Below are 17,396 nucleotides of genomic sequence, written 5' to 3'. Positions count from 1 at the left end.
GTCGTTATGAATAAAACGATATGTAACATGTATAACTTTTCTTTTATCTGATGGCCTGTAAAAAATTCAAACCATTGGTAACAAATTTATGTTCCTTAAAATCGCTCTATTCCCACACTTATAACCCTTTTATCCTTTGGTCTATGGGGCTGTGTGAGGTGTCATTTTTTGCGCCATGATGTGTACTTTCTATCGATACCTAGATTGCGCATATGCAACTTTTTGATCGCTTTTTATTACAATTTTTCTGGTTTTGATGCAACCAAAAATGCGTAATTTTGCACTTTGGGATTTTTTTTTTGCGCTTACGCCGTTTACCGTACGAGATCAGGAATGTGATTAATTAATAGTTCGGGCAATTACGCACGCGGCGATAGCAAACATGTTTATTTATTTATTTACATTTATTTATTACATGGGAAAAGGGGGGTGATTCAGACTTTTACTAGGGGAGGGGGCTTTTGATTGAAAACATCACTTTTTTTTTTACTTTTACACTTATACTAGAAGCCCCCTTATACTAGAAGGGTAAAGGTTAAAAGGGTATTCTGCTCAAACCTAACTTATTAAATGTTGCTGCCTATGGTGAGACTAACAATTCTTTCTATACTCATTACCTATTCAAATGTGCAAAAGAGGAATAGCCAGATATCCCTCCAGGGAAGGAAAGCCTATTGACAAGGGGGTGACTCCCAGTGGGGAGACCACCAAACCACCCTGATACATAGCCCCTTAAGTCCCACTCGGTTGCAAGTATTGGAACATAAATAGGGAAATACCAGGGTGGCCCCTTTTGCGTCAAAGTCTAACTCTGTGGCGAGTATTGCACCATGACAAGGGTTACCAAGGCTAGGCATCCATCCACAGACTGCAGTTTCGGGGTAATTGCCCCTCGTCAGTGTGGAGTAGGATTCTGGCTAACAGGGGAAATGAAAAATAGACCGACAAAACACAGCAATCGCTGAGCTCGGGGAGAACAGTGACAGAAAATCAATGTCTGCCTTGTTAACCCTTGTCATGTCATGTCGCAATACTCGCCACAGAGTCAGACTTTGACGCAAAAAGGGGCCACCCTGGTATTTTCCTATTTATGTTCCAATACTCGCAACCGAGTGGGATTTAAGGGGCTACGTATCAGGGTGGTTTGGTGATCTCCCCCACTGGGAGTCACCCCCTTGGCAATAGGCTTTCCTCTCCTGGAGGGATATCTGGCTATTCCTGTGTTTTGAGACTCGTAACTGAGGTTCCACAGACCCCTCTTTTGCACATTTAAATTTATAGCAGGCAATGTATCAATGGAGACTCTTCAGTAAGTACTCCATTTGATTCTTTGTCACTATGCTGTGTTTCATTACCTATTTAGTCTCCTTCCCCCGGTTCTGAGCTGCTTCCTGGCTGAAGACACAAAAAACTGTGTGTGAGTCTTTATTTCCGTCTCCCCCTCCCTTCTTAGACACCTGATGTAAATAAGTCTCCATCTGCAACTCCGCAGCAATCAGCAATTTGGCTTCAGAATAACCCTTCTAGCATTTTAAAGCTACAAAAGTTGCAGATGAAGCCTGCCAGAGACTTGTTTACATCAGCCGTCTCAAAAGGGAGGGGGGAGGAGAGGGAGAGAAAAGCTCACACACAGTTTTGTGTCTTCAGCAGAAAGCAGCAGATCAGAACTAGGGGAAAGAGACAATAGATAACAAGTATGGAATGAAATGTTAGTCTCACCATGGACAGCGAAATATGAAAAGTTATGTTGGGAGGGGAATATCCATTTAACAACGCACAAATTTTAATGTCTAACCTGATACATCCGTGGAACATCCATCCAGTCACTTGGCAACTGTACAGAAGCGCCAATGTATCTACGCAGGTGGGATCGACAGGTTGGAAGAAAAGCAGAAAGGCTGAGCAGAAAATTAGCAGTTGTACGTATATTGAGCTCCTGTCGTGTATAAAGAGCAACCTGCAGGGAGAAAAAAAATTAAGACGTTAACTAGAAAAGATATGATTCAACCAAACAGCCCGTATAGGTGGGTGCTCTACGACAAACCTATCAACTAACACATACAACCAAAGAGAGACAAGGAGGTATATAGGACAAGGAGGTATGTCATAGTGTAGAGCCAACAAAACCATAATAAACAATAGAAAATACAAAATCTTTATTTTATATAAATGACACAAAATATACAGCATGATAGTCATAAGATTATACTTGTGGACCCTGGCTTGTTCTCTCCTTATACCCTGTAGTGGGCTTGGTGATTTTTGAGTTCATTTATAGCTGTATTATTTATAATCACGCCTGTTGAATGTCTTTGGTTATGTACTGTGGTGCCTATTTGTGGCACTTTATTGTCAAATCAATAGTACAGGCGATTTTTAACCCCTTAAGGACAGCGGGCATACATTTACGCCCCCGCTGCCTGGGCCTTAACACAGGAGGGCGTAAATGTATGTCCTGCCGCTGTCCAGGGCTACCTGCAGCCAGGCCCTCACCCTTAATGGCGGGCGACCGCGATCTCGCGGCCGGCCCCCATTAACCACTTAAATGCTGCGATTGTGCGGCAACGTTCGCAGTTGCAGCGTTTAAGTGAAAGTGACCGGAGCATCTCCGGTCACTTACCGATCGGGACCCCTGCAGCGTGTCTGCGGGGGTCCCAAACGTATGGCCTGACTGCCGGAGGAATGCTCCTTACCTCCGTGCAGTCCGATCTTAGGTGAAAAAATAAATGCGCTATAGGAGTTACAATACAGCCATTTTAAATATACCTGTTTGCAAAAAAAAAAAGTCTTACTGCTAATAAAAATGTTAGAAAACCTAGAAAACATGCATATCGCTGTTTTCAGACTGACCTAAAGTATAAAGGAAAAATGCCAGTTTTACCGTAAAGTGCATTATCTAAACATGGAACCCCCCAAAATTTGCGGAATCGCATTATTTGACCCAAATTCACCCCATAAATAATATTTTGGGGGTTCCGTCATTTATTTTATGGCAGATTGAAAGATGTCATTACAAAGTACACCTGTTCCTGAAAAAAACAAGCCCTCATATGGCCCTGTAGGTGGAAAAAGCGTAATGGGTCTTAGAAGGCGAGGAGGAAAAAACGAAAACGCAAAAGTGACAATTGGCCCGGTCCTTAAGGTCATTTCAGGCCTGGTCCTTAAGGGGTTAAGAAACTTTGTAATTGTGTTTATTAGCCGAAAAATGCATTTTTATCATAAGAAAGCAGTTTGAAGCTCTCCCCCCTGTCTTCATGTTCTCTTATGGAGAGGGGAGGGGTGGAGGGAGATGAGGCACCAAAACAGGACAACAAAGAGTTAATTTACAGCTACATCTCCTCAGAGGTCAGCATTGACATCTGAATAAGGCTTTCACACAGGTCCCGCTGTGTAATCCTTTGTTCTCTGCTGCCGACTAATCTCCCTCCTCCATAGAACAAGACGTGATTTCCTGATATTGAGCAATGAATGAGAGAGAGGAGGGGGGGGGACCTGGGGAAAGTCTTTTTGAATGTACATAATGGCATATTTGCCTAATAAACCCAAATACAACGTTTCTTAAAATTGCCTGGACTATTGATTTCTGTAAGAAAAAAAAAATTAAACGATAGTGACACTTTGAGGCTCGGTTCACACGTTGTAACAGTGCGGCTGTATTTGCGGCTGTAATTGTGCGGCGGTATTTTTGGTGGTTCGTGTGTATGCTTGGAAGTATAGGATATGCGGCTGCACAGTGCACACTATGTCTGAATCTACGGCCCTATCGTAAACGGACCCGTAAAAAATGAACAAGACCATTGTTTGCGGCTGAACATGCGGCCGAGGATTGACAGGCGGCCCGTACGGAGTACTTCAAAAATAGCCGGCAATGATGCCGAATGCCGATGCCTCTAATAGTTAATATATTAAATTACTAAAACACATTTTCTTTGTAATCAAGACTTTTTCGTTGTTCAATAATTTATTTCTAACGAATCCATCATTTTGCAATTAAATATACTGTTAAAATAAATAGATATATAAATAAATGTATATTTATCTATATATTTATTTTTTGACAGTATATTGAATTGCACAATGATGGATTTGTTAGAATTAAATTATTGAACACCGAAACTGAATTTATTTAAACGAAAATGTGTTTTATTAATTAAATATTAATTAGTACAGGAAGCTCTATAAGCCGTTAATTCATATTCCCGGCAATAGAGCATTCTGTACTAATCATCACTTTACTTTAATTAAAACATCAAATGTTTCTTCTAATTATGTTATGACAATAGCATTATTAGAAGAAACATTTAGAATTATATGTGCGCTCAGCTGATTGGCTGTTCGGCTGAGCGCACATATAATGAGCCGGTCCGCAGTACAGTCACTTCATTGTGCTGCGGACCAGCGAAGAGGACACATCGGGGTGAGTATAGAGCTCTCCCCACCCCCTCCCCGGCACTGCACCCCTCCCAGCAAGGAAGGGGGGGTCAGTTAACCCCTTCCTTGCTGGGATGGGTGCAGTCTGACATCAGTCTGGCCCCCAGGGGGTTAAGGGGGATACAATACATCCTCCCTTAACCCCTTGGGGGCCAGACTGTAAGCAGCGATCTGTAAAGATGCTGCATACTGTAAGGAGCACAACACCGCTCACAATGATGGGTGTTGTGCTCCTGTTTGTGTGTTTTTTGTATGTTTCTCCCTTTTTGTTTTTCAGATATCGGTATCCTGGGGATTACGTCGGATTCCATGGACTACGTCGATGGCCAGCGGTTGTTGTTTGAATTTTTTTAATAAAATGGTCAATGAGGGGTGTGGGGGTGTTTTTATTTGAATAAAAAAAATTTTTTTAACTTGTGTCTTGTTTTTATTTCTTTACTTTATAGACTTAGTAGTGGAAGCCGTCTAATAGACGGAATCCATTACTAAGTTGGGGCCTAGTGTTAGCCGGTATAAAATGGCTAACACTAACCCCCTATTATTACCCCAGTACCCAATGCCACCAGGGGTACTGGGAAGAGCCGGGTGCCAGTGGTCCCTGAGCGTCAATATTGGCGCTCCTGGACCGGGAGGCAGCAGGCTGGTAAGATTTAGGCTGGGGAGGGCCTAAAACAATGGCTCTTCCCACCCTGGTGTTACCAGGCTGCTGTCGTATGGTTTTTAACCCGGCTGGTTATAAAAATAGGGGGGACCCTATGCGTTTTTTTTTTTTAAATAAATAAATAATTCAAAAAACCGCATAGGCTGCCTACTATTCGCCAGCTGTGTCAGCACGGCACATGGGCTGGATCGGGCATTAGGCATTCCTAATGATGAAGAGGGTGGGGAGGAGGGACGGAAGGGTGGTGCAAAGTTAGGGCCGTTAGGCACGGGGCTGCAAGTTTAAAAGTTGTTTTTTAGGCCAATAACTGCATCACCATGTCGAACGGACCCCAGAACAGATCTTTGATTAAAAGCAGCTATCCGAAGGTACAAGTGGTTTGGGGGGGTCAGATTGTGGGTACAGAGTCACTTTAAGTGATTGTAATTGGTCTGGGGATTGTTATCTTGTGACTATCATGCTTTATATTTTGTGTCATTTATAAAATAAAGATTAGTATTTTCTATTGTTTATTGTGGCTTTGGTGTACTCTACACTATGAAATCTCTCCTTATCTCTCTTTGGTTGTATGAACTATAAAAGATATGATCACCCCCCACTTCTCAGGCTCCCTGTTGCTTCCCTGCATTTCCTTACATAAAATAAATCATTGGTACGCTGACGCATACTACAAACTGATCAAATTGTCTCACCTTCAGTATAAATTCGGGATCAAACTGTGCAATATCTTCACACAAAGACTTAATATCAGCCCGGGTGGGGTCTGATGGATCAGTGAACTTAGGGGAATTCACCAGGGAGCAACATACAGCGGAAATTAAAGCCATCTGTAAAATATAAAGTAAAGGTTAGAGCGGAAAATGCAACAAAATACAAACAACGATTCTGAATTTATTCTGAACCTTTGACATTATAGCACAGACAATCACTTCAGGTGCTCTGCATACTGTATATTGCTGCATAGTAACATATGTCAGTTTATAAAGGTATTTAAAGGAAAAGTGCGGCGAAAAATTTTTTCCCCCTTTCCCTCCCCACATGCAAGGTTATATATACTTTGGTACCCACTTCCAGAATCTTACCCCACATCTTACCTTGCTGGCCACCAGAAGTGGCTTACTTCTAGTTTAGTCAGGACCAACTTACAGCCCCAGGCGCCATCTTGAGTCGGGACTTAGGGCTGACCACATCACAATCCGGGGCATTCCTTGGGTGTTCCTTCGAGCTCCCGGGTACTCCCTGCCTGCTCTGTCACGCCTCCCTTACCTCCCTAGTCTAAGCTGTGCTATTGGTTCCTACTTTAGCCTGTTGCTCTATGTACAGGAATGTCACAACTACCAGAACTGCAAATCAAAGCGCACCCAATGGTCATACACTTGTGAGTCCAGTGAGTCCAGTCCAGAACTGCATATGTCAGTTTATAAAGGTATTTAAAGGAAAAGTGCGGCGAAAATTTTTTTCCCCCTTTCCCTCCCCACATGCAAGGTTATATATACTTTGGTACCCACTTCCAGAATCTTACCCCACATCTTACCTTGCTGGCCACCAGAAGTGGCTTACTTCTAGTTTAGTCAGGACCAACTTACAGCCCCAGGCGCCATCTTGAGTCGGGACTTAGGGCTGACCACATCACAATCCGGGGCATTCCTTGGGTGTTCCTTCGAGCTCCCGGGTACTCCCTGCCTGCTCTGTCACGCCTCCCTTACCTCCCTAGTCTAAGCTGTGCTATTGGTTCCTACTTTAGCCTGTTGCTCTATGTACAGGAATGTCACAACTACCAGAACTGCAAATCAAAGCGCACCCAATGGTCATACACTTGTGAGTCCAGTGTATGACCTGCTTTACCCTGCTGCTCTATGTACACCAATGTCATTACTATTAGAACTGCAAATCCCAGCACACCGGATGGCCTGAAACTGGGAGGTGTAATATACTGGGGACCTAATACTAGGGTGTGTAATGCTTCTTTTGTGTTATTCTGACTGTAAATTCTAACTGGAAAATGTTGAACCCACACCCATGATAGGCCACACCCCATTAAGACCACACCCACAATAAGCCACACCCCCTTTACCGCTAAAGTGTCCCTGGAAAAGAATTTCAAATGTTGCCAACTATGATATGGACGATACAGTTAATTCCCGGACAGCAATTAGATCTTCCATATATGCCAGTCCAGTGTATGACCTGCTTCACCCTGCCGCGCTATGTACAGCAATGTCAGTACTATTAGAACTGCAAGTCCCAGCACACCCGCCATACACTGGACTGACATGTGTATGACCATCAGGTGTGCTGGGACTTGCAGCAGGGTGAAGTGGGAACCAATACCACAGCTTAGACTAGGGTATGGGAGGTGTGCCAAAGCAGGGAGGGAGCACCCAGGAGCTCGGAGGAGCGCCCAAGGAACGCCTCAGATTGTGACATGGTCGGCCCTATGTCCCGACCCAAGATGTCGCCCAGGGTTGTAAGTTGGTCCTGACGATCCGTGACGTAAGTCACTTCCAGTGGCCTGCGGGACCAGGGAAAGTGGGGTAAGATGCTGGAATTAGGTACCAAAGTATATTAGGAAGTGATATAACTTTGCATGTGCAGAGGGGATAGGGGAAAACATTTTTCACTGCACTACTCCTTTAATTGCCTGTAGAGATGAGCGCATTTCGAGCATGCTCGAGTCTGTCCGAACCCTAAAGTCTTGGCATTTGAAGTTGGATGCAGCCCTACAGCTGCCTGGAAAATATGAATACAGTCATGGGCTATGTTCACACTATGGTTGCTGTTTTACATATTCCAGCGGCCAATACTGCCATGTCAGCCACAGGAACATCATTTTATTTCTATTTGGATTGCGGGCACAATTGTGTGTGCCTGCAATGAAATTAACCAAAGAACTCGGTGCAATGTACGGCCGTCAAAACAGCCATACATTGTGTGCAGTGGGAACAACGGCCATTGTTTGTGCACTAGTGGCCGCAATTGACAACTCAATTATTTGTGCGGCCGTAGCAAACAACGGCCATTGTTCAATACAGCGCATGAACAACAGTAGCTGTTCGCATCGAGTTTAATGCAGTGTTGCAATGCATTATTTTATGACTAGGACGGCCATTGTTTTCATCGCCAACAACGGCCGTTCTTGTCATAGAAAATACATTAGGTGAACATAGCCATAGGTTGTATCCATGTTTTCCAGGACTTCCTAGGGCTGCATCCAACTTCTTTAGCCACAGGTAATCAAATGCCGAGACTTTCGGGTTCAGACATTTCGCTCATCTCTAATCCCCTGCTAATAACCATGTTATTACACCAAAAGGTTTTTGATCTCTAAAACAGAGTATTGCACAAATTATATTCACATTAAGAGATTTACTGAAAGCTCGGATTGAGGATAATTTATAAAATTCTCACTGAACTCTATGCTTAAGGGTCTGTTCACACATACAGACTTGCTGCTTATTTATCGCTGTGAGTTTCTCGCACATAAATCCACAGTGATACTGATTGCTATCAAGTCTATGTATGTGTGTTCTCGCTGCGTGTTTGGTGCGATTTTTACATGCGAGTTTTGATTTTCACATGATTTTTTACAGGCAAGTTCAACATCACCAAAAACGCAGCTACATCCCTGCTGCGAGTTTGTCTTCAGCCCACCCCATTAACCCCCCGGCCGCCGGAGCTGATACTTCACCTGATCCCGGCTCCGGCGGTTCCTGATGTGAACCAGGTGAAGTATATGCTCCAGCCAGCCGCCCGCAGCCCCGGCCGCCCGGTCCCCCCCCCCCCAGCAGCACCGATCGCACGCCCTCCCGCAGCACCGATCGCTTGCACGCCCCCCCCCCCCCCCCCAACCGCGCCCCGGCCGCCCTCCTGCAGCCCCGGCCGCCCGATCGCCCCCCTGATCACTCGCACGGCCCCCCTGCAGCCCCGCAGGGGGCGATCGGTGCTGCCGGGGGGCGATCGAGCGGCCGGGGCTGCGGGGGGGCGTGCAAGCGATCGGTGCTGGGGGGGGGGGGGGGCGTGCGATCGGTGCTGCGGGGGGGGGGGGCGTGCGATCGGTGCTGCGGGGGGCGATCAGGCGGCCGGCTGGAGCATATACTTCACCTGGTCCCCGCTCCGGCTTGCTGAAGACATCGTGAACAGCCGGAGCCGGGATCAGGTGAAGTATCAGCTCCGGCGGGGTTAATGGGGTGGGCTGCAGACAAACTCGCAGCAGGGATGTACATCCCTGCTGCCTGTTTGTCTGCCATTAAAAGTATAGGGCCGGGATCTGCAGCTCCCCTTGCTGCAAATACGCAGCAAGGGGACTCGCTGCAGACCCGCCAAGTGGGTTTGTAGCCTTAAGGAGAAATCTTGCAAAATTTTTTATTAAAGTATTGTATTGTCCTTCAAAAGTTATACAAATTACTAATATACACTTATTAAGGGAAATGCACTTTTTCCCCTGCATTTACTACTGCATCAAGGCTTCACTTCCTGGATAACACGGTGATGTCACGACCCGACTCCCAGAGCTGTGCAGGCTGTGGCTGCTGGAGAGGATGATGGCAGTGGGATGCTCAATGTCCCTCCAGTGCCCTGTGTCCCTCAGTGTCCCACTGCCATCATCCTCTCCAGCAGCCACAGCCCGCACAGCTCTGGGAGTCGGGTCGTGACATCACCATGTTATCCAGGAAGTGACGCCTTGATGCAGTAGTAAGTGCAGGGAAAAAAGCACTTTGTGTGCATTTCCTATAAGTGCACTAAGTGTATATTGGGGATTTGTATAAATTTTGGAGGGCAATACAATACTTTAATAAAAATTTTCACCGGACTTCTCTTTTAACCCTTTGGGGACCAGGCCCAAAATGACCTAGTGGACCGCGCAAATTTTGATCTTAGTGTTTTCGTTTTTCCCTCCTCCCCTTCTAAGAGCTCTAGCACTTTCAGTTTTCATCTACAAGCCATGTAAGTGCTTGTTTGTTACAGGAATGTCTAATGGCGTCTTTCTTTTTACCAAAACATGTATGACGGAATTCCAAAATTATTATTTATGAAGATATAAATAGGTGAAATCGTAAAAAAAGAATGCAATATGGTAACTTTTGGGGGGTTCCTGTGTCTACGTAATGTACTTTATGGTAAAAGCGACATGATACTATTATTCTATAGGTCAGTCCGAACACAACCATATGCAGGTTTACACATATTCTCTAATGTTATATGTATTTTTTTAATTAAATCCTTTTTTTGGCAATTAGTTATTAATAAAATGGGCCTATTGTGACGCTTATAACGGTTTTATTTTTTGACTTACGGGACTGTATGAGATGTCATCTTTTCCGCCATGATCTCTAGTTTTTATTAATACCATATTTGTGAAGATCGGACATTTGGTCACTTTTTATAATTTTTTTTTTAATATATAATGTAACATCAAATCGGTAATCCGCGCACTTTTTCCCCCTCTTTTCGTGTACGCTGTTCGCCGCTCGCAATGACGCTTGTTATATTTTAATAGACAATTACGCACGCTACGGTATATTATATGTTTATTTATTTATTTTTATATGTTTTATTTATATAATGGGAAAGGGGGGTGATTTAAACTTTTATTGGGGGAGAAGTTTTGGGGTAGCATATTGGTGCTTTTAACTTTTTTTTTTTTTTTTTTTTTTACATTTTTGAAGTCTCTTTGGGGGACTTTTACATACATTAGTTTGATTACACACAGCTATGCCAGTTAGCAGTTCGCCGATCGGACCGCACGGAGGCAAGTGAGAGACCTCCGGCGGTCCGTTTTAACGATTGGGACCCCTGCAGTCACACTGCGGGGGGTCCCGATCGGTAAGTGACAGGGGATCGCTGCGTTTAAGGAGTTAATGGCACGCTACAGCTCGATCGCTGCAGCCTGTCATTAGTGGTGAGGTGCCGCCTGCTCACTGCATCCGGCCCCCACCTGCTAAAAAGCGCACTCCGGAGCGCGCTTCATAGCAGGAGAAACACCCAGGACGTACAGTTACTTCCAGGGTCGTCTAGGGGTTAAAGCTCCTACATTCTGACCAGTAGTAGCTGCAGCTAGCCAGAGCTTATTCATACAGCATTTTTATGGCTCTGTGTAAAGGGGAATGAAGCTCAAGAATAGGAACATAGAGCTCCCACTTAATAGAGGTATATTACAAAATGAAATAAACACAATAATTGACTTTGCAGAACCAGCTCACTGACCTTCTTCTGCCTTTGCAGGTTTTCTGACTTCTCAATATCAAGTATGTTAGGTTCTTTCTCCATTGGTTTCACTTGTTCTTCAGCAAGGCCTTCACCAGATTGAGAAGACTGTGATGGCCAAGAGTCCATGGTAGCCTGTGATGTAAAAGCACAAATCTATAAGCTTTTCAATGTATCCGTACTCACAACCGCATATGATTCTACTGCTTTACTATACTATACCTCATCTTCTGACATGAATATTTCACTGGACTGCTCTTCTTCATCAGATACAAGTAAACATGTATTGGCTTGTACATCATCTTGTAATTCAAGATCTGCCGACTGGTCGGCTATCAAAATGGATTGCAGTTCTGAAGTCATTCTGCCTTGAATGGTGGGCTTAGTCACCATGATGGAGTCCTCTTTTAAACTCATGGTGGGTAACACAGTATTGCTTGAGGAAGAAAGATTAGAGGCTGCAACCTTGGGAGTCAAAATGATTTCTGACAATGGGTTACTTGAGGTGTCAAGAGGGATAGTGGAAGAAGAATTCAGATTTGCAGCCACCCCAGCAGATATGGAGGTGAGGGCAGAACGAGAAACCTCAGAAGTCAGACATCTATTTGTCGTCAGTAAGGTCTCAGAAACTGACGGTGAGCTTAGTAGGCCCGAAAATGATGTAGATAAAGATTTATTGTTTACAGCTAAATGAGAACTCATAGAAGAGTCACCAGTCAGGATAGAGTTACAGGTAGAAGAGAGGTTTGATGATGAAATGGATTGAGAGGACAGCTTCAGACCACTCTCTAAAATGGAATTAGAGGTCAGAAGAGGACCGAGTGATCCCTTTTCCCAGGATGGCTGAAGCAATTCATTTTTAGGTGCACAGAGCTCCATCTTGGGCTGAAGAGTAGTGTTAAACTGATCAGAACCAGGCAAGGTTAAAGCAAGTCTTCGTCGAGGCTGCGATATCTGTCTTGCCCCACGGAGCCCAGTATTCTCCAGGGGGAGTCCGAAATCAGAAGATGGCATGTCAGAAGTCCTAAACCTAAAATTGTAATAGAACAATTATATGTATCAGTGGACAACAATGTGACAAGACTTTATCTAATTACACTAAAATCTTCCATAATCAGAACCTCTCACTCTAGCCTACAAGACTTCTCTCGTGCTGCACCAGTTCTCTGGAATGCCCTACCATATAGTGATGCACGATGCACCGAAATATCGATACTACTATCGATATTTCGGGCAGAAAAACGGTTCGATACCAGGATTTCCTGGTATCGATACTTCATGGTAATCTGCATAATAGTGCAGATTAACATGAAGTATGGTGCAGAGAACACGGCCGGCAGCTGCCTGAGCGCCGGCCGTGTGCTCTCTGTGCCGCCCCCTGTCGTCCCCTCCTCAGCCTGCGCGCTCTCCGCTCCCGGCGTCGCCAAATTTAAATAGCCGGCACATAGCGATCGCTAGTGCCGGCTATTTTAAGGGTATATTCACACGGACGGGCTCGCAGCGAGATTCTCGCTGCGAGGCCGGCAGGTCCTGGCAGTTCCCATACACTACATACTTGCTGCGGTCTAAACGACCGCAGCGAGTATGTAATTCTGCCGCCCTTAACCCCTTCTGCTCCCGCCCGGCTCCCCCGCTGTAAGCATACTTTACCTGTCCTTGCTGCACAGGGTCCCGGCGTCCTGCTCTCCCGTCCGGCCAATCAGTGGCTGCCGCTGGGCAACACACTAATTGGCCGGACGGGAGAGCAGGACGCCGGACCCGTGCAGCAAGGACAGGTAAAGTATGCTTACAGCGGGGGAGCCGGCCGGGAGCAGAAGGGGTTAAGGGCGGCAGAATTACATACTCGCTGCGGTTGTTTAGACCGCAGCAAGTATGTAGTGTATGGGAACTGCCAGGACCTGCCGGGCTCAGAGCGAGAATCTCGCTGCGAGCCCGTTCGTGTGAATAAACCCTTAAGGGTAGATGCCGCTGTCATAACCGACAGCAGCATTTAACCCCCGCAGAGCCGATCCATATGCAGCATGAGTCTGCTGCATATGGATCGGCCCCTCACTGCTAATGACTGCGGCCCGCAATCCCGCGGGCAGCAGTCATTGAACCATTCCAAATGCGGGACCCGCCGGTGCTGCGGCAGCGGTCCCTTACACCAGCCAGTTCCCCAACCTCCGGGTCCACAATCCTGCCACCCCCCCCCCCCCCGGGGCCCACCGATACAGTGGCACAACAACTCCCAGAATACCTTCTTGTGCGGAGTTGTTGTTCACAAGGAGGCATGCTGGAAGTTGTTGTGCCAGGAGGCTGCTAATGCATTACAACTCCCGGCAGCATACCTCCTTGTGCACTACATCCCCCAGCATACCTCTTTGTGCACGAGGAGGCATGTTGGGAGTTGTAGTGCACAAGAATGTATGCTGCACGGAGTTGTTGTCTCAGGAGCTGCACAACTGCAATTCCCTGCATACCTCCTTGTGCACTACAACTCCCAGCATACCTTCTTGTGGGGAGTTGCAAAGCACAAGGAATTATGCTGGAAGTTGTTGTTCACCAGGAGGTATGCTGGGAGTTGTAGTGCACCAGGAGGTATGCTGGGAGGTGCAGTTGCGCGGCAGCAGCCTTTCAAAACATCCCAGCATACCTTCTTATGCACTACAACTCCTAGCATAAGTTGTTGTGCACAGGGAGGTATGTTTGAGGTTAGAGGGGAATTAAAAAATTTAAAAAAAAAAGTATTTTTAACATAAAACAACAAAAAAAAAATAATAAAGGTTCTAATAATCCCCCCTTTTCAAAAAAAAACAAAAAAAAACATACATGTATTTGGCATCCATTACATGGGAATTGTCCGAACTATAAAATGTAACAAAGTGATCAAGAAGTCACATAAATAAAAATGTTGTGCATAGGGGGAACATATCTGTAGTCAGGGAGGAGGGAAATTATATTTGTATTTTTACGTGTTTTTTTTCTCAAACTTTTTATTTAGTATCGAATTGGTATTGAGTATCGAAATCCGGAAGCTGGTATCGGTATCGAACTCAAAATTTTGGTATCGTCACATCCCTACTACCATATGACCTCAGACTTATTTCCAACACCCACAGTTTCAAGCGTGCCCTGAAGACTCTTCAGGCTTACTTATAACATTCCCTAATATTGTTCCCCCTTCTGTTGTCTCCTCACTTTCTACTATATCTTTAACAGTTCCATGCACTTTATACGTTTTACCTGTAACAAGACATTGGCGTAAAACTGGCTTATCCAGCTCCTTCTATGAACAATAGCTGGACCAGGGGCAAATAAAGCACCTGTGCCTCGTGTCACCCCCAGTTCGTGATCGTGTCATCAGCTGATCGTTCATTTAGGACCAGACCTAAAATCATTGTTCCCCCACCGCGCATCGCTATGGTTGAATAGCGGTGCACGGCGGTCGACCGACGATTTGAGAAGAAGCAGCAGCATCATACATTACCTGGCTGCAGGGCCTCTTCTCCGTGCTGTCTTCATCCCCGGGTACCGCGCGCTCTATCTTCTGAATGACCGGTCAGCTGACGGAGCGCTCAGCCAATCACAGGCCGGGACCGCCGCGGCCTGTGATTGGCTGAGTGTGGCCTGTCAGCTGACCGGCCATTCAGAAGATAGAGCGCGGGGGACCCGGGGAGGAGACGGAGCGGAGGACAAGCCCTGCATCCAGGTAATGTATGCTGCTGCAAGGACATCGGTAACGATGTCCTTGCAGCCCTTTGCTTAACGATCATCGGGCCGTGGAATAGGCCCAGTAAACGAGCAGCGATCTAGCAGATCGCCGCTCGTTTACATCGTTGATCGGGCCCTCCTCGGCCCGTGAAATAGGACCCTAATGTATGCTGCTGCTGAAGCTGTGGGGGACATAGCTGTGCTATACACTTACCTGTCGAGTTCTGCTGCAAATGCCATATCTTGGGTCTCTTGCTGTCATCTTCTTCGCAACTGACATGTCGATCTGACAGGAAATAGCTGCTCAGTATAGACAGCACCCAGGATTCCAAGGAACGAGCATTTGTAGCGGAGCAGGACAGGTAATTGTAGCAGCAACATACATTAGCCGCTTAGGCCACACAACCTCTCTAAGGGTGGGTTCACACTCTCGCGGATAAACTCTGTGGAATTCTGCTGTCTGTCCGCACGCACGGCCGCGTGCCATTCCGCTGGCTCCATAGACAACACTGTATGGGCCGGCGTATTCCCCTATCTGCCGAAAGAAGTGACACGTCACTTCTTTCTGCGGATAGCGGAATACGCTGGCTCCATAGACACCATTCTATGAGCCGGCGTATTCCGCTATCCGCAGAAAGAAGTGTTTATCCGCGAGAATTCCTCAGTATGAACCCACCCTAAGGCTGGGTTCACACCAAGTATTATGTTCACTATTTTTAGCTGAGAACAGGATTGAAACTGACGCAGAGAAACTATAAAGGAAAGATGTGCTTTCTCTCTGTTCTAGCTAAACTTACTGATGAAAATATTACTAGTGATTATATCCCATCTGTGACGCTGCTCCATTCATTCTAATGAAGCCACATCACAGAGGGAATGGGATATTGTCATACTGGTGGGCGCCAGGCCAGCCCCCAATGCATAGAGCCGGGCCAGTGCACTGATAGCCCGCTCCGTGCAGCAGGTGGATACAGCGGGAGGACTGCCTGGAAAACGGATACAGCCTATGGCTATGGCTGTATCCCAGTTTTCCAGGCGGTCCTCCGGCTCTATCCACCCTCTCCACGGAGTGGGCAGACAGCGGGGATCATTGCAGAGAGTTCAGGTTCTTACGAACCCGAACCGAAACAGGTTCCGACCATCCCTAGTAACATTGCCAAACACAAACATTTTGACAGGTTCACTCAACACTAATTATTATGAGTTATTTAACAGCATTTACAGCATGCCCCATGGCCATAGGTAACAATACGAATGGGAAAGGTTTCCGGGTGTGGTCTGTGACCTTTGCACATTCTATATGTTGAATGGCTGAGCTGTATTGTCTTCTCTACTGGTGTCACCTTTCACTGTACAGATCACTTTTCAGCTGTCTTCTTACCATCACAGACAGAACAGGACATCTAAACATAGTTTTAGGTTTAGCTGCAAGATTTTTTAGGATTTTTTTTTAATATAGAGTAAAATCGAAAATCAGAGAAAAGAATTCCAATAAGTCTTATAGATTTAAGTGACTGCACTATTAGACCACTCCAGGAGGAGGCGCCATACACGCTGTGCCCTTGCACTAGACATCATATGCCTGCCTGCTATCACTGTGGGCCAGAACTCCATTGATTTCCTCTCCTGTGTGTATCCTGCCCTATAACCCGGTGACATCACACACGGTCACACGCATCTACAGCTGAGCCCTGCTGGCTGTATAGCGCTGCCCCCCGGCGCTCCCTGTAATCTCAGCGCCACCACTAGAGGGCAGTAGAATGAACCATTACAGCCCGCGCGATGCTAACCTTCTGCAGAAATAATAAAGCCGGTGACTCTCGGTAGCGCACAGTTCTACTCTATGGTCACAGACCGTTATTACATAGACCCTCGTGAGGGACGATACCTAGTAACTGCAGCCTCCGGTACCTCAGAGCTGGACTCACACCGCGCACACTCACACAGCTGATCCGGGAACCGTCGTCGTTACTCGGCAGTTCCTGCTTCCTGCTTACCTCACGGCCAATCCCTGTCACACCCCGCATTACTCCCTCATGTGCAGCAGCTGACTTCATTCAGCACGGCCCCGGGTCCGCTGACTCCGCACGTTATCCCTGACTCAGGGCCCCGGATGGTGTGAATGTGATGCGATAGTTATCATCTCTGTCATCATACACACTGTACGCCGACATGACAGCGCGCTCGCTTTAGGGCCAGTTAACACTGAGCAAGATCGTCGGAATCCCGCCGTGCTGCTGTAAGGCTAGCTTCACACTGCGTTTTTGCAATCCGGTTTTTTTTTTTTTCCATTGTTTTTTTTTTTTAAACGGATGCATTTGTGTGCATCCGTTTTGATCCGTTTTTCCATTGACTTCCATTGTAAAAAAAAACGGATCAGTTTTTTTTAACGGACACAAAAGTAGTG

The 17,396-nt window shown here is 46.1% G+C and overlaps 1 protein-coding gene across 4 annotated transcripts in view; it reads right to left on the bottom strand.

The window, feature by feature from the left end:
* Positions 1 to 17,101, bottom strand: part of TEP1 (telomerase associated protein 1) — a 72,483-nt gene extending 55,382 nt beyond the window's left edge. Inside the window, exons 1-5 of one of the 4 annotated variants that reach the window (XM_069961536.1) lie at positions 16,987 to 17,101; positions 11,519 to 12,326; positions 11,297 to 11,431; positions 5,785 to 5,919; positions 1,796 to 1,957 (exon numbers count right to left, since the gene is read on the bottom strand). In XM_069961536.1, coding sequence (XP_069817637.1) covers positions 1,796 to 1,957; positions 5,785 to 5,919; positions 11,297 to 11,431; positions 11,519 to 12,310 — 1,224 coding nt within the window. In that variant the 5' untranslated portion in view covers positions 12,311 to 12,326; positions 16,987 to 17,101. The other 3 variants (XM_069961533.1, XM_069961534.1, XM_069961535.1) reach the window with 3 other exon arrangements.
* Between the last annotated feature and the right edge of the window lie 295 nt (positions 17,102 to 17,396).

The sequence above is a fragment of the Dendropsophus ebraccatus genome, chromosome 3 (assembly GCF_027789765.1).
Source record: "Dendropsophus ebraccatus isolate aDenEbr1 chromosome 3, aDenEbr1.pat, whole genome shotgun sequence".
Lineage (NCBI taxonomy): Eukaryota > Metazoa > Chordata > Amphibia > Anura > Hylidae > Dendropsophus > Dendropsophus ebraccatus.
The sequence above is the reverse complement of the archived record's forward strand: the minus strand, read 5'-3'. Positions and strand labels throughout refer to the sequence as shown.